General features: G+C 46.0%; 1 protein-coding gene across 1 annotated transcript in view; it reads left to right on the forward strand.

Annotated features, from left to right (window-relative positions):
* Nucleotides 1–5,853: 5,853 nt before the first annotated feature.
* XKR4 (XK related 4) overlaps nt 5,854–17,980 on the forward strand; it is a 327,389-nt gene continuing 315,262 nt past the window's right edge. The window contains exon 1 of the mRNA XM_007464032.1: nt 5,854–6,677. Coding sequence (XP_007464094.1) covers nt 5,854–6,677 — 824 coding nt within the window. The remainder of the gene's footprint in view (nt 6,678–17,980) is intronic.

The raw sequence follows: 17,980 nt of genomic DNA on the forward strand, positions 1-17,980 counted from the left end.
GACGCGCAGACTCAGCGGCCATGGCTCACGGGCCCAGCCGCTCCGCGGCATGTGGGATCCTCCCGGACCGGGGCACGAACCCGCGTCCCCTGCATCGGCAGGCGGACCCTCAACCACTGTGCCACCAGGGAAGCCCTGGCTTGCTTTTTAAAAGGAGCTTTCTGACCGCTGTGTTGACTGTAGGAGAGGGAGGGTGAAAACAGGAAGACCAGTAAGGAGGCAACAACGCCAGGTGGCAGATCATTGGGAATCAAATCAGAGTGGCATCAGAGAAGATGGTAAGAACTGATCAAATAAAAATAGATTCTGAAGGTAGAGCCACAAGTATTCATTGGCTGATTAGATATGGAGTCTAAGAGAAAGCCGTGGTCAAGGATGACTCCGTCATTTTGTCTTGAGAAACTAAAAGGACAGAGTTGTCATTAACTGAAAAGAGAAAAGAGGAACAGATTTGGGGGGAAGATCTGAAGTTCAGGTTCAGACTACTTAAATTTGAGATGTCTCTCAGGCATCCAAGTACAGATGTTGAGAAAGCAGTTGGGTGTATTCTGCAAGTTAAGGGGACATATCCAGGCTGGAGAAATAAATATGGGTGCCGTCAGCATATGGGCGGCATTTTAAAACATAAGATTTCATGAAATTATCAAGAGAGCAAGGGTACATAGAGGAAGATTTGAGAACTGAGCCTATTTAAAGACAGAGGAAATGAGAAAGAATTAGCAAAGGCCCAGAATTAGCCAAGAAGCAGGCTTTGAGAGAGGAGAAAAAAACAAGAGTGTGTGGTATAGTGAAAGCCAAGTGAAGGACATATTTCAGTGAGCAGGGAGTGATCAACTAGGTCAAATGCTGCTGAAGGGTTCACATAAGATGAGGGCTGAGATGTTTAGTAAAGTGGAAAGAGATGGCCTCGGACTTGGTGAGAGCAGTTTTAGTGGAGTGCTTGTTGGTTTAGTCAAGTGCGTTCAAGAGGACAGGTGAATGGGAATTGAAGAAAGCCAGGTTAGGCAACTCTAGAAGTTTGTTGTAAAAGGTTTCAGAGAAATGCAGTGGTAGCTAGAAAGGGAATTGGAATCAAAAGGAAGTTTTTTTTGTTCAGTTTTAGTTTTTTTGGTTAGGTTGGTTTTTTGTCTTCTTTTTTGTGGTACGCAGGCCTCTCACTGTTGTGGCCTCTCCCGTTGTGGAGCATAGGCTCCGGACGCGCAGGCTCAGCGGCCATGGCTCACGGGCCCAGGCGCTCCGCGGCATGTGGGATCCTCCCGGACCGGGGCACGAACCTGTGTCCCCTGCATCGGCAGGCGGACTCTCAACCACTGTGCCACCAGGGAAGCCCATGGTTGGTTTTTTAATTTGTACGGGCTGAGGGTAATTCAGCAGAGAGGGGAAACTGATGGTCATGGAAATCGGTGTTGAATTGTGCTCCTGAGCGGTGAGGGGATGGGAGCTGGTAATCAAGTGGAGGGGTCCCCTTGTCGAAGAGGGGCACATGTGCACAGATTCTTGTCGGTGGGCAGGGGAGGTGCTGAGAGCTTCGTCTGTGGGCTCTGTTCTCTTGTGGTTGCTTCATTTTTCTCAGTGAGATGGGAAGCCGAGTCATCAGCTGAAAGCAAGGAAGCAGAAGGAGGTGTTAAAAGTTTGAGAAGGGAAAAGAAGAAAAGAAATAATAACGTAAAAGAGTAGGACAGCAAATGGACTGGGAGGACGTGGTGGGACCGCCGCGCAGGCCCAGGCTCCCCTTCGGGTCTGTGGTCACGCATCCAAGGGAGCCAGTCAGCATGGCTGCCCTTTCTCCAGACACAGCCAGTTGCACAGGCTCAGGCCTGAAGTCGATGGAGAGAAGGGTTGGTGTTTGGTCAAGTAAGAGGGACAACAGACATGAGGATGCGTTCCAGGGAGGGCTGATGGGGCTTGACCACGGGATTTAAGTGGGGCCAGGAAAAAGGTCAGGGTGTGAAGGGGCTAAGGGACGTGAAAGCCTGGCAGAATTGAGTCCAAGGGAACTTGAGGGACTGAGCTGACCATTTATGAGAGATTAGTCCGAGAGCGGGATGCTTGAGCTTGAGATTATGAAGCTGTTGAGTGATGACATGGTTTAAGTTACGACAATGGGAAAGGATCTCTTAGATAGGATGGAAAACAAGATCACTGAAGGAAAGACCATCACAGTACTGATAGGCCAGGAATGGTGTTAAAAACCATCTGATTCTGATGCAGGGGGTCCAACAACTGTGCTCTGAGGAAATCTTATTTTAGGGAGAGTTGACTAGCTAAACATAAAGTTTTAAAGTTAAACCAGAAAACATGAAGGGGTGGAAGAAACATGAACAATGTGAACGGAAAGTTGTGTGTCGAGTGTGCAGGATGCGTGTCCAACAGTTTACACGCGTCGTTTTATTTATTCCTGGCAAGAACACTGATGCTAGAGACTGTTATCATTCCTCTTTTCCAAATGATGAACATGAGGGCCATTGGGGTTGAAAACTAAGCCCAAGCACACCTCTGTCTGAGTCTAAACTCTGAGCTTTTAGCCAATACGTCCATCTGCCTTGACAGATGCAGTGGTTATGATAGAGCAGGTAATCTTAAAATCTGCATCCCGAGATGTGAGTAACAGACTTAGGGGATTAGAAACTCTTAAGAACACTACTGTATACAAAGTGCAGTAATATGCATTATCTCATCCAATTCTCATATTAATCCTGTTTATTAAGCAATTTGCCCAGATCATGGGACCAATTAAGTAGCAGGGCCTGGATGTGAATGCGTCTCCTCTGACCTCCTACTCATGTACGCTTCCCACTAACTTCCACCACCTTCAGGAGATGGTTCAGACAGAAACTTTAAAAAAAAAAAAAAAAAAATGTCTAGGGCTTCCCTGGTGGCGCAGTGGTTGAGAGTCCGCCTGCCGATGCAGGGGACGCGGGTTCGTGCCCCAGTCCGGGAAGATCCCACATGCTGCAGAGCGGCTGGGCCCGTGAGCCATGGCCGCTGAGCCTTGCGCGTCCGGAGCCTGTCCTCCGCAACGGGAGAGGCCACAACAGTGAGAGGCCCGCGTACCGCCAAAAAAAAAAGTCTAAACGGTTTTGAATAAATATACTAATAAGGAGAGTATTACTAGTTATTTCTTTTTTAGAACTTAACAGGATAAGTCTCATAATTCCTGTTTCCATGGGAACATTAGTACAGAATGTAGCGTTCTTTCTGTTGTGGAATGTTCTCGCTATAAATCCATGCATCCATTCAACTAATATCTATTGAGCAAATAGTCTGTGCAGGCACTGTGCTAGATGCAGAGGATACAATTGAATAAGAAACATCCCTGCTCAAAGGGAAACTTCAGGCAGCTCCAGGCCTCCAGAACCTCAGATCCTCTGAAGCCTTTTCATGTCAATGTAAGGCATTGCACTTGACCTAGAATACACCCTCTCTCTTAGGACCCAGTTACCTAAGAGATCATTCCTTTCCCCAGTGGTTTGGCACAAAGTACGATCAGCTGTAGTGCCCTGGAGATGCAACCTTAGATTTGGACTTTGGGGAAAAAGAACTGGGGTGTTTTCCCAGAAAAGGATGGTCCTACTTCAAGACGGTCCAATATATATACATATTTTTTGGAGTAGAGTCGATTTACAATGTTGTGTCGGTTTCAGGTGTACAGAGAAGTGAATCAGTTATACATATACATATATCCACTCTTTTTTAGATTCTTTTCCCATACAGGCCACTACAGAATATTGAGTAAGAGTGTCCAATTTTAAAGCTAGATTTAAAATACACCTTTTGCTTGGCAATCTATCTGGCTCCCGTGGCCCTGCACTGACCCTCATTCACCACTTGGCCATGCCTTGCGCTAGAGGTGCGGGATTTGTACATACCAGGTAATGGTTATGGCGTCTGTGGCCCAACACCCCTCCTGCCTGACTGGGCCCAGGGCACCAGTCTGTAAGAATAAAGGACAGGGGTGGGCAAATTCCACTTTGATTAGGTTGGTGCTGAAACAGTGGGTGAGCTGTCGCACAAGACGTCCGGGGCGGCTATTTCTACATGCAGAGAAGTGTGTGCACTTCCACTTCATAATGCTTCTAATTAAGAATGACACACATACTAGTTCTAACTGAGCCTGCTGTCTACAAGTAAGCGGGAGGGTGTTAGGGTTTGCCTCCAGATATAGAAGACCACACTGGTGCTCCTCGAGGCAGTGTAACACGTGTTGCCTCACTTCCCTCTGGGCTTAAAACATGTGAGTCACAGTACAATTTAAGAATTACACTCCTTGTCTCTTACATTTGCGAAAGTTAAGTGAGACAAATCAAAGTTTTCTTATCCAAAAAAAAAAGAGGATCCAATACGTATGGGGTTTTCAAGAACCTTTTCAATCCGCAAAATGTTTCATATTCTCTTTATATCTGATTCGGTGAACCACTCCGATCACAGGTTTAATTTATTTGAGTCCTTTCTGCAGTTGCGGGACTCCACAAATCTGCAACTCCTACAGCTTTAAGAGCAGGTAGTTCTCGTCTGGAGCCCCAGAGGCGGCGTCAGCTCCGGGCTCCGCCACTCCCGGCCCGCGGGCCAGGGCACCGAGGCCCGCCGCTGCCGGCCCCGCCCCGCCGCCCGCGGTGCCCGGAGCCACCGCCAGGGGTGCTGCGCTTTCTACCTGCGGGAGGAAGCGGCCCGCACCGCCGCCGCTCCTCCGGGCTTGGCCGGTTCCCGGCCGCGGAGAGCGCGTCGGGGGACCGGCCCCGCGGCGCGGGCCTGGGCAGCGGAGAGCGGCCGAGCCGCCTCCTCACCTCCCCGCGCCCGGGCGCCCGGCCTACGCGAGAAGCTGGAGCCTTCGGGCAGCGCGCTTCCTCCCCCGAGGGCGCGGGCTCGGGGCTCCCTGCGGGCCCGCCCATCCTCCGCCGCCCGGCTGCGCGCTCCGCGCCCTCGCGGGCCCTGCCGCCCTCTCCGTCCCCAGCTCTCCCAGGCCAGGCACACCCACTGCCGCTGCCGGCCTTCGGGGCCCCGGCGTCCGAGTTAAACCCAGCCTCCCGACCCTCGCCGGCCGCAGCTGCACACCCAGCCCTCCTCCCGGTCTCCGCCGCTCGGAACGGAGCAACAAAGAGCCCTGCGCCTCCCTAGCCCTCGCCGCTGCCACACCCGCCGGTCCCCCAGCCTCCTTCGACCTCCGCGCTGGCTGGACGCGGGCCCCCTCCCCTCTGCCCCCTCGCGCCCCTACCCCAGGGCAGGTCAAGTCCACCCAGCGGTCCCCGAAACCCCGTGGGCCGGGGCCCTGGGCCCTCTCCCCGAGTCGTCTCGGCCGCGCGTCCCGGTCCCGGCCCCTCCTCCGGGGCCCTCCGCCTCCCTCGCCCCTCCCGAGCCGGGGTGGGAGCGGCGGCAGCTGGAAGAGAAGCGATGAGGTCATCCTCTCCCTCCGAGTCAGCTGGTGGAGAGGCAGCGGGAGGAGGGAGCGCGCGCGGGGCGGAGAGGGATGTGCAGGTCCGAGGGGCGCCGCGGCGGCCGCTGCTGCTCCTGCTGCTGGCGGCGGCGGCGGCTCGGGCGGCAGCCGCGGGGCCGGGACGGCGAGGAGCGCGGGCGGCGGGCAGGGGCGCGCGCCGGGCGCCGCGAGCAGCTTGGCTCCGCGCAGGCAGCCAGGCGGCGCTCCTGCCGGCTCCGGGCGCGCCGCTAGCCCGGCCCAGCGCCCAGCCCGGCGGGCGGCGGGCGGCGGGCGAGCCGGCGCAGGAGCGGGCGCAGGGACAGCGGCAGGGGAGCCGCGCCGCCGGGGAGGGAAGCCGGGGCGAGGCGAGGCGGCGGCGGGAGGAGGAGACAGCGGGGAAAGGTGTCACATAAAGGAAGGCTCTGCTCCGCTTGGGAGGCATCATGGCCGCTAAGTCAGACGGGAGGCTGAAAATGAAGAAGAGCAGCGACGTGGCGTTCACCCCGCTGCAGAACTCGGACCACTCGGGCTCGGTGCAGGGACTGGCTCCGGGCTTGCCGTCGGGGTCGGGAGCCGAGGACGAGGAGGCGGCAGGCGGCGGCTGCTGCCCGGACGGCGGCGGCGGCTGCTCGCGCTGCCGCTGCTGCTGCCGCTGCTCCTGCTGCTGCGCGGGGAGCGGCGGCTCCGGGGGCTCGAGCGGCCCGGGCGGCGGCGGCGGGGCGGGCTCGGCGGCGCTGTGCCTGCGCCTGGGCACGGAGCAGCGGCGCTACTCGCTGTGGGACTGCCTCTGGATCCTGGTCGCCGTGGCCGTGTACTTCGCGGACGTGGGCACGGACATCTGGCTCGCCGTGGACTACTACTTGCGCGGCCAGCGCTGGTGGTTCGGGCTCACGCTCTTCTTCGTGGTGCTCGGCTCGCTCTCCGTGCAAGTGTTCAGCTTCCGCTGGTTTGCGCACGACTTCAGCACCGAGGACAGCGCCGCCGCCGCCGCCGCCGCCGCCGCCGCAGCCAGCTGCCCGCAGCCCGGAGCCGACTGTAAGACGGCGGCCGGCAGCGGCTCTGCAGCCGCGGAAGGCGAGGCTCGCCCTTCCACGCCGCAGAGGCAAGCGTCCAACGCCAGCAAGAGCAGCATCGCCGCCACCAACAGCGGCGGCAACAGCAGCGGGGCCACGCGGGCCAGCGGCCAGCGCAGGTCTGCGTCCTGCTCCTTCTGCCTCTGGCTCCTGCAGTCGCTCATCCACGTCCTGCAGCTCGGGCAGATCTGGAGGTACCGTATCGGGGGTGGGGGAAGAGGGAGATTTGCTGCCGCTCCTGCGTCCCCACTGCTTTACTCTTGCACAAGAAAATCGATGAGGGTTGCCGTGGTAGTAACCCTAGGCACACTCCTTCCGGGTTTTGTTTTGGTTTGGTTTGGTTTGGTTTTAAATTTGTGATCACAACCTAGGGTGGGAGAGGAGTGAGGGAAAGGCAGCAAAGTGGCTTTGAGCGCTCAGCCCTTGTCTTCCCACTCCGTTCGACCAGCTTCTCTATGTGCTACACCCCCCTTCCCGCTCCCTCCCCCATTTTTAGTGATCCTGTTTCTGTGAGTAGGAGAGGATTCCTATCACATCTTCTAAAAATCCTTTTTAATTATGTTGAATTTGAGGTGTGTGTTGCAGTTTGGATGGCTTCTTTTGTTCCCTGAGAAAAATTGCTAATTCTAGTTAGATGGAGCTATTGCTGTTCAAAAGTACCCACATTTTAATCCTCACGGCTAGAGAAGTACACTGTGCTTCAAGTAAAGAGCTTAGTAGGGACACACTTGTGTTTTAGGGGGACTGTGTATATCTATATCTATTTTTAGGGGGACTGTGTATATCTATATCTAGTTTTATATCCACCTCCAAATACCAATAAGTACACTTTATGGGACCCAGACTTACTCTAGTGGTGCCCTTTCTGATTATCCTGCAGTGTCACCTCAGCTGATTTCTGGGATAACTAAGAACCCTTGGAAAAGGGTGGTGCATCTTGTAAACTTTGACCACACTTGGCATCTTCATTGACTTGCTTTGCTGCTTGTCACCTGATCTACCAAGTCTTTACACAGATATCACTTCCACTTACAAACTGGACTACAAACTGGAACATGGTTCCTTTGGGCAGAGGGAATCATCTCTGGAACCGTCACAGCCTGGATTTAGGAATATAACGAAGTGGCATGCTCAGGAATGCGTTTCTCCAGGTTTTATATGTTTTTGATAGCTTTTTGAGTGATATTTTACAGCTACAAGAATTCTTTGTGTTGAAGCATTTAAATGCTAACATCCCAGAGTTATGCTTTTTGGGTTTTTCTTTTTTTTTTTGGGGGGGGGGTGTTTAAAATTACTTAGTAAGTATAAGTAAAATGAGGAAACTTCCTAATAAGTGCACTGATATGGGACTACACTCTGCTATGCCAGTGTCTTTTCAATTTTATTTGTAGTTATTTTTGTGATTAAAAAAACAAAACGATTATGAGTCATTAACTCTGCTACAACTCAGAGAATTTATGGAACGGAGCTAAAATCGTCCTTTTCTTTACGGGGAAGTGTAGTGTTTTCATTGAGAAGAGCAAGTGTGATTATTTTTCAGTCTTTTCCAGGACGATTGCTTTGTAAAGCAGGGTAAGCATTGCCACAGACAGTGACTTTTCAAACTGAGAAACTTTTTTTCCAAGCAGATACTTTCTGGTAAAGTGCTATGTGATATGCAGTCAGACAAACTGATGTTGGAAACTTCCATGCTTTGGACTTAAAGGACTTTTTGAAATGTCAGTTAAATGTGATAGCTATATTTCCCATGGTTGACTATTGCAAAGGCTTGCAGCTTGGTGCTTTTCGAGTGTGATGAACTCAAAGGCTTGATTTAATTACTGAAATTATTTACGGGTTGAGATTCGTATGATTAGCAGTTTTAATCTGATAATGTGGTAAATGAAGCTTAACATTCCGTTTGTTAACTTCTGCAAACTTCATGCAGGATTTGGAAATCACTCACTTTTACCTTTAAAATGTCTAGATTTATGTAAATAATGCGAACACTTCTCAGTTCTATTATCTGAAGAACTATCTATGTTTCTTACCGATTTATACTTTACGAAAAATTGAATATCAAATTCTAGTTGTGTTTATTAAACCTTCTAGACCAAACATTTTCCCAATTGAAAAATGATGTTTAATATCTCAGGACATAAAATGTGGAAAGTGAGAAATAATTAGGAAAAGAAAAGGGCCTAAATACATCTCAGCGAGACCATAGCCACTGGGTCATTTGGCCACACAGCAAAGCTGTGGAGGCGTGGGGGGCAGGATGGGTAAGGTTCAGTGCAGAAGGAAAACCACAGGCTGTCAGACAGATGCGTTCACCAGCCCAACCCTTGGAGGAACTATGGTCACACATGGCTCCTTTTTGTCAAGCATTTCTACAATATTTTCCTTAAAGGCTTCAAAGTTTATTCTGCTAACACATGGTCATTTGGGAGGAGCTATAGTATTTTTTTAGATATATATACATATTTTTTTTAATATTCGTTTACATATTCAGAATAATGTATTTAATAATGTATATCTGAATTATCTAATCTTACTGTTCTTGGATTCTGGCTAAGATATTTGGAGGATGATGGGGTAACTTGGTGGAAGCATGATCTAAGACTCAGCCTCATTTTCTCCTTATAATGTTAAAAAACAGAGCAAAAAAAAAAAAACAACCCAAAAACTTTAGCCTAATGTAAGGAAATTGAAATGGGGTCAGAGAGTTCATGGAATTTAACACTCAGATGCATTCCGAATTGTTTCAGTTTCTCTGAGCCTAGAAGATTTGAATGGAACTTGGGGGGATGGGTGCATCTTTGATAATAAACTGGTGAAATGCAGTTCATCTCAGATTATTATATTAGACCATTATCTTTGACCACTGTGATTCCTTAATTAGGAGCATCCCTCTGGTTTTTCAAGCTTTTCTTTTCAATGCATTGTACACAAATGTTGCAGAAAGACCAAGGTATCAATGGTTCAAAGCTCAGAGTTCATTACTCATGTTTTAACATGCTACTTTCTAAGATCAATAAAATAGATTTTAGCTAGGTTGGTAACTGTTCATTGTATTTCCATGGAATTCAAGTTATTTTAGGTAAGGGTCAGATTCTAAAAGCTCTCTGTAGATAAAATCCTTTGAAATACCATCAAAGTGTTTGCTTGCTCAGAAATAGCTGTTTGAAACATTTTGGACAAGATTTGCCTGTATTCATACATTTATTACAGATGCAACTGCTGAAAGCAATGGTACATATTCATTTTAATTAATGTTTACTAATGGAAAAATTAATGGCAGCTTTTAAAGTCTTAGGAGTTGATACTGGGAAAGAGCCGTTTGAAATAATAAAGTGAATTTTTGCTACCATGTGAAAAGAGCAATTGTGACTTTAAAGGAACTGTGTCTGTGAATGAATGAGGAAGGACTTTTTCTTTCTTGTTCACATCATGTGATTCCAGAAGTTACTAAGAGCGCACTTCAGCCAGTGGGAACCAGAAACGCGCAATCAGATCAGCTTTTAGTCTTCATAATACCCGTGATCAATTATATCCGGACGTCTTATTCCTTCAGAGTTTATGACTTACTCTTCAAATTTGACCTGAATTTCTCCTACACGTGTACATGTGTAGGTGCGTACACATTTAGTTGTTTTCTAGCAAATAGGCACATGGTAACTGATAACTCCGTGGATGGTAGAATGGGGAGTATTTTTACCATTTTTGGTTTTGTTTCCGAGTATCTTACCATGAGAGTCACCTGGTGGAAGAACAGCTTTCTTGTGTTTCTCATGCTTGATCCCCCGCGAGGTATTAACACGTGTCCCGTGTTCAGGTACTTGGGAAAATGATGGGTTAGGCAGAATTAAGCAGATCTCTCCACAGCAGGACTTCTCAGAGCCTTGACTTACTAAGCTGGTGTGCAGTTGTCAGTAAGTTTTTAAAGGCACAGCTGTTAAATCCTCTTGTAGTCATGTGGCACACAAAGCACTTTGAGAAGCATTGTTCTATGCCATTCTTCAGCCTGCCCAAACAAGAATTATAATAACAAGAATTTTATGTGGTACTTTCAACATCTACAAATATTTTTATGCTCCTCTCTCGTCTAAGCATTAGTACCTCTGTATATGAGAAGGCTGGCAGAGAGATTACTCAAAGATTACTCAAGATTGCTTAAACTCAGAGAGATTAAGTAACTGGCACAAGATTACCCAACTATTATGTGATGTAGCTCAGAGTCAAAACCAGGCCTGTCTTCCCCTAAAGTCTATTTTTCTGGCTCAATTAGTTACCTCCAAATGCCAATTTGGATAATAAGGACAACAGTGTATAAAAATGACAACTTACCTTCACTAAGGTTGGCAAAGTTCGAGAGAGAGCTGAGTTTAGACAAGGTAGGATGTTTCTCTAATACACACCAGTGGTTCAGTGGCAGAACGGAGGCTGGAGCTCAGATCATCTGACCAGTGTTGTTCTTCCTACACCACTTGGACGCGCTGAGGTTGTTGTAGTGGCATTAATGACTAAATGGCCTAAGGTACGTGAATAAGCAGAAAGTGCTTTGCAAATGATAAACAATTCTAGAGATAAGGAATGGGTAGGAAAATAGCGTATTGGGTACAGCCGCGAGTGTTGAAAAAGTACCTTATTGATTCTGAGTTAGTTCTGAATTCTGATATACGTCAAGCACGATTGGTGCCCTTTCCTGAGTTTTTTGAATGGTCATTTCCCGTATATCTGTGTTCCCTCTACTGCTTATTAATTTATCTGTTCATCTGTATTGAGTACCTGCTCTAATCAAGGCACTATGCTAGTTACTAATCGCCCCAAGATGAATAAAGTGCACATCTTCTTTCAAGGAATCTACTGTCTGATGAGGAAGATGGAACAGTAAACCCACAATTTCAGTACTGGGCAATGAGCACCCTGATAGAAACAGGAAACTCGAGCCACCTTAGTGGTTCAGGTAAGACTCTGGAGCAGGATATGTTTGAGCAGAGGTTGTGATGGTGGGCAGGTCTGCTACTGGAATAAAGCGGAGGTTGGCAGTGAGGGCTTGGATATGACTGTGTAAAAGGGCAGAGAGGCAAGAAAGAATAAGGCAGGTTAAACGTGCCCTTCGAGCAGAGAGAGAGCTCGAGAGATAGTAGCTGGAGGTGAAGATGGAGAATTAGTCGGGCTGGACGATGAAAGGAATTTAGATTTTATTCTGGAGCCATTGAGAAACCATTGAAGGATTATAAGGGTGAGGATTGTTGGCAAAAGTGTGAAAATCTTGTTTTATTCAAAGGAGTGGCAAAAGGTTGAAAGATTCAGAGGAAATGTATCAATCCCTCTCTAACTCGATCATGTCCCTTTCATTCATAAAAGTCCATCGATTTTAAACGCATTGAGTGTGGACGTAATTGGAGCATATAAATAGGCCCAACCTTGTGGGAGAGTTGTAAGCAGATTGGTTGAAATTCATTGTATTTATACCAAAGTAAATTATTGGCGAAAGTTTATTTTGCGTTACTTTTTGAAGAGATTTTCCTTAGGATATGGTGGGCTTCACCTTATTGAAATCCTTAGAAAATTGTTCCTTGTGTTTGTGTAACACTTCAATTTTCAGAGGGTTTCCAAGTTTTCTTTCTTACGTGACCCTCAGACTCATCTTTGACGTGACACATTTTGCCTGTGTGGAAATTGAGACAGAATTTTAAATGTTTTTCTCTTTAGGTCACGTAGTTCTGTGCAGATTCTAGGCTAGAATTCAGTACTGAGGGGGGAGGGAGAAAAAGGAACCTGGGAGATTGTTGATGTAACTGAGGATGATTTGGTAGAAGAGAAACCTGAAAACTTGAGAGCTCTCTGGTACTGAAGGATTCTAATGTGGAAGAAACTTTTGCATCAACCCTCTGGGGCAAAATGGATAGGATCTACAGGAAGAGAGTTTGAATTAATGTAAGGAAAACATTTTTAAGTAGTCATAAGGAATGCCAAGTTCAGCTAAGATTCCTTAGGAGTAACGAGTTCCTCATCATTGGAGTGTCTAAGCATAGTTTGGAAGACTGTAGGAAGAACTACGGTAAAAGATACTTTATTATACAGAGGGTTGGACTAGATCATCTTCCAGCTCTGAGACTTTATGACAATTTCTATCATTACATGCTGCTCCAAACATAATGGGCTAACCTTTGCTTTTTCTGCACGAAAGAAGTAGGAGTTTGCTTGAATTACTGCAGCTGTGTCACTTTGAAATCTATTCATTGGTTATGGACCCAGTATCTTCCCTGCAGAATCACAAATCCACACCACAGCCTTGAGTGCTGAGCTTGGTATTTAAATCTCTGAGTTAGCTCACAGATATAAATCCACTCACAATCAGACAGTCCTCTGTCCATTTACTTGGGTTTCTGTATGAGCTGGAATAATTTATGCATAAATCTGTGTGGTAAATATAACTATTTCAGTGTCTTTGTAATAAATGCAGAAGTTGTAATTTTTCCATTCACTTGAACTATACACTTATAAGGGTAAAAAAAAAAAAATCTTATACTTATTATACCCCGTGAAGTTGCAGGCTACTCTCAGAGCAATTGAAAGTAGCATCTATGCAAATGGATGCTATCATTTTTGAATAGCGTCCACAATCCTTGGGTCAGTAACTGTGAAGGTCTTTGCTCAGTCACTTACAAAAGAGGTCCTTAATGTTTGAATATCCAAGTACATGACTTCTGTTAAATATGTTCTATATTTTTACAGTTTGAATGGAATAGTCTATCAATGAATTTAAATAGCACCAGTCACTGAGTAACAGATAAATACTAGAATGATTCCCCTTTATCTGGAATCCCGGGCCAATCTGATTAGCACATTTCCCTGACTTGTTTTAGAATTTGAATAGCACACATTCTAAGCTTATGGAAGCAAGACTAAGTATTGGGGATCAGATTTATTACTCTGACGTATTAACAAATAGAAGCTGCAGTGTGGTGTTGGTCATGCGTCTCAGGGATAATCTTGGAAAATAGTTGGAATATGTTGATGGATTTCATGGGGAAAACGTTCAGTAATTCTCAACAAGAAGTATGCTCTTGAATGGCATGCGTAATTCTGACTACCACACCATGTGACATCCTTCCAGCTATATGATGGTGTCCTTGGGAACTGTCGGCGTGGCCTGTCGGGAAGGACCATATGGGCAAATCATGATGGTGTCCTTGGGAACTGTTGGCGTGGCCGGTCGGGAAGGACCATATGGGCAAATCCCCAGGAGGTCAGTCTAGTAGTTGTGGATCTTACATGTGTAGGCATATGCGTGTTCAGTGAATATTTGCTGATCTGTGAATGAAGCCCAGGGGTTATTATTTCTTCTTTGCATGAGTGTAGCTGCACTTGCTGCCTGGTTGCTTCTTGAGTTGCTAATGGTACAGTGAATCAGAGAAGGTACCATGTTATCTAGAAAGGATACAACAAATCACGCAGCTCTTTTGTAGGTTACTAGTGCTATAGGAAAGTGGGGCTGCATTTCACAAAATACTAGTTATCCTCTGAGAAAGATGCAGCTAGACGCTCGCCTTCACTTACCTGTTCTTGCTGATAGAAAGGTCAGACTGGGGCAGCTTTGGAATAGATATTTTTCACTTCGTTCTTACGTACTCTTGACCTTCTGAGAATACACCTGTATACAGAATGATTTGGGGGATTTTGGGTACCCCTACTTGTCTACTCAAAGAAAAGCTGTAGCTTCTGCTATTATGATGACCACGACCGTCATCACCATAATTGTTGTCACCATAGAACATTACTTCCATGTCTAGTGTATGTACAGAACTCATACAATTACTGATGGTGAGGGATAATAAAGATGGGTTAAAATGGAAATGGATCAGTCCAGAAATCCTCTAGAGGCAAGAGGTGGCCTGAAGGACAACAGTAGATCTCTTCTAACCCTGAGATGAGGGCAGAGGGTCACAGTTAGTGTATCAACGATGGATCTTATTTAGAGGGGCAGCTGCCTTTTGGGGAACTGGACTAAAAGGGGATCAGATGATTTGGCCACTTGGGGGCTCAGACCCCCGGCAGTCACCTACTGTCCTGGGTTGACATGTGACAGCACCTGCCATTGGCCCCCCAGGTTTAGGTCTTCTTTTGGTTTCCTCGTTCTGGGTCTTAGTTTTCTATCTGTATGATGTGATTAGTCAAAAATAGTGTCCAAGGTTCTTTCCAGGCTTAAAATTCTGATTCTTCTTTGCTTGTCCAGTCCCCAGAGTATATGCACCAGAAAGTCTGTTCTTCTAAGGCCGTGACTACAGCATTGTGTACGTCGGTCAAAGGGGATCTACAGGGGGTTTCCAGAGTTGACAATATTAGTGTCCGAAACCCAGGAATCGGTATTGTATGTGGAGAGAGAATCTTAAGCTTATTTGTATAATGCAACTTATTTTGTATCATTTCCAAATTTTAGTTATAATCAAATTAAACCATTTTCATTAAAACCCATATCTAAGTATTTGAAGCTGATGTTCAAAGTGTTCCATATCACTAATTTTAAGAGATGTACCACATAGACTTGGGAAGCCAGAATTGCCTTTCGCATTTCATGGGGGGAGGTGTGCACAGCTGGAGTGCTAGGATTAACAAATAGGAACAATGCTTCACAGACTTAAAAAGAACTATCCGTTAGGTCAAGGAGGAGGCTGTTGTCAGAGCTAGATTTGCTTTTAAATTAAAAGCTTGTCCTGGGTTACACTGTCACTGATTTAATATGCTGGAAATTGAATTAAACACTATACAAAGATACTGTATCCAGGCCTGCACTTGTTGAGGAACCGGCAAGAGCTCAACCCCTTAACCCTTCCCGGTTGGGAACTGCCTAGATCTTCGGGATGTTAGAGATCTGTTGTGACACTGCACAATTTTCAACCTCACGACAACATTTCAGTTTTTTTACGTTAAAAAAAATTTTTTTTAAACATTTATTTAAAAATTGTCTGAAGTATGTCAAACTGTTTTCCGCCTTTTATGATTCATAAGTCGGCTGTTTGAATCAGTTCTACTTCTTTTGCTTACTTTCTGTACTTGCAGTGTTTTCCTGGCAGGGGAACCCTTCTACACAAACAGAGCAGTGGGCAGTGTGTGGGGTGGGTGAGGATTAGTCAGTCAAAATCAGGCACATATAGAAAAAAGGAGGATCTACAGTGAATATGAGTCTAAAAAGACTTGAGCTGACTTTGATTTGGCTTCCCATCAAGTACATTTTTTTAAAGTGTATAATATGATGTTTTTTTAATTCATTCTTTAAAAAAATTTTGTTGCGGTAATAACACTTAACATGAGACGCACCCTCTTAATTAAAAATTTTTTTTAAATTAATTTTTATTGGAGTATAGCTGCTCCACAACGCTGTGTTAGTTTCTACTGTACAACAAAAGGAGTCCATTATTTAAGAAGGAAAAAGTCACCTTTCTGAACCCCCAGCTTAGGAGATTTCATCCATGTAAATAGCAGGCTGATTCCTCTTTCTGCAGCCTAGATAACAATTATGAATAAATATATCAGTTTGGGGCTCAATTCTCTACTTTCCACGTCTTTTCTCAGTAGCAGAGAGTCAATACTCAACACAAAGGTAGCCATTGTAGCAGTAACAGTTACAGAACAGTCCCTCATCACTTCCTTCATTGGTTCATGGCATCATCACTGCATCAGTGTGACAGTAACAATGAAGAAATGATCCTTCAGGAAAGAGGGGAAAGGATTTGTAAAGCCTTCTTTTGTCTTGATAAGAGTTTTCAGCTGATTAATTAATTTGCTGTTTTACCAAAGTAAAATTAATAACCATCATTTTTTAAAATGTAGGTCAATCGGTTGGTGATGGTCGTGTTTGAAAAACTGAGTTCTAGATGGGAACAGGTAATATAACACAGTCCCAATGAAAGCATAAATATTAGTTGTGTTCCTGCTTCTGAAAAGTAAACAATCATTACAATTACTTAAGGATATACTAATATCTATCTATATCATATGTGGAATCCAAAATATGATACAAATGAATTTATTTACAAAACAGAAACAGACTCACAGACATAGAAAACAAACTTATGGTTACCTGAGGGGCAAGGTTGGGGAGGGATAAATTAGGAGTCTGGGATTAGCAGATACAAATTATTAGATACAAAGTAGATAAACAACAAGGTCCTACTGTGTGGCACAGGGAGCTATATTCAATATCCTGTAATAAGCCATAATAGAAAAGAATATGAAAAGAATATATGTCTATATTTATATGTAGAACTGAATCACTTTGCTGTCAAGCAGAAACTAACACAACATTGTAAATCAACTATATGTCAATAAATAAATAAATAAATAAATAAATTAATTAAGGTTGGAATCTAATGAGTAAGGTCCTGATCAATACCTTGGAAACTCTCATTTCATCCCATTCTCTGATCTGCTAGTAGAAGAGGTGGGTATCATGGATCGAGCGTGAATTGATTAGTTGGAGGAAGAAAAAAAAATGGCCGTGAGAGAAATGAACGAAGATGGAGAATTTTATTCCATATTCAGAGGATGAATTTTTAATCCTTTGTCGTAGGAGTGGGAAAATTGTACTGATCCCCCTTCTATAATGCATCACAGCAAAGTTTAAAGCAAGGCTTCACCAGCCAGGCTAAGTTTCCATTAGATGAGTTTGTTCTGGCAGCTCCAGCTGTGATGATGGTCACGTTTATGGGATCGAGTTGAGACACGTTTATGGGATCGAGTTGAGGGCACCAGTGGGGTCTGCAGCCTGAGGGACTTTTTGACCTGAGTCCCGGATTACCACACAGGTCAGAAGAGGGCAAGTCAGCCGGCAGAGGGTCAAGGCCAGGGCACATCATCACAAAGGGGAACATATTAAGAGCCCAGGAATCTAAGCAGGGACCAGAAACAAACTTGATAATAGTAAAGGGAGGTTAGAATCTGAGATCAAGGTCATCATGCAGGCAAACCATGACACCCGGACTTCGAAGTGTAAAACCGAAGGGAGATTTGTTTTATTTATGTTCTCGTTACATAACTTCTGTCTGGTCAGGTATCAAGAGTAGGGCCTACAACTGGAGGTTGAGCTCTAATCCCACTGAGGGGAGGGCAGAGAGCTGGGACTGAAGGCAGATTCTCACTCATCCCCTGTTGACACCTGCAAATTCATCAGCAGCCCATTGGCCGAATCACTATGTGGTCACTGTAATCGGTTGCTGAGAGTAAAATGACAGAAATAAGTGACCAGTGGTAACCTTTTTGTCGTGTTTTCCACAAACATCTGCTTAAAATCATAGTAAGGAAAACATGTTAAAAAGAATATGCTCTCGGGGCTTCCCTGGTGGCGCAGTGCTTGAGAGTCCGCCTGCCGATGCAGGAGACGCGGGTTCGTGCTCCGTTTCGGGAGGATCCCACGTGCCGCGGAGCGGCTGGGCCCGTGAGCCATGGCCGCTGAGCCTGCGCGTCCGGAGCCTGTGCTCCGCAACGGGAGAGGCCACAACAGTGAGAGGCC

This window comes from Lipotes vexillifer, unplaced genomic scaffold, assembly GCF_000442215.2.
Source record: "Lipotes vexillifer unplaced genomic scaffold, Lipotes_vexillifer_v1.1 scaffold69, whole genome shotgun sequence".
NCBI lineage: Eukaryota > Metazoa > Chordata > Mammalia > Artiodactyla > Lipotidae > Lipotes > Lipotes vexillifer.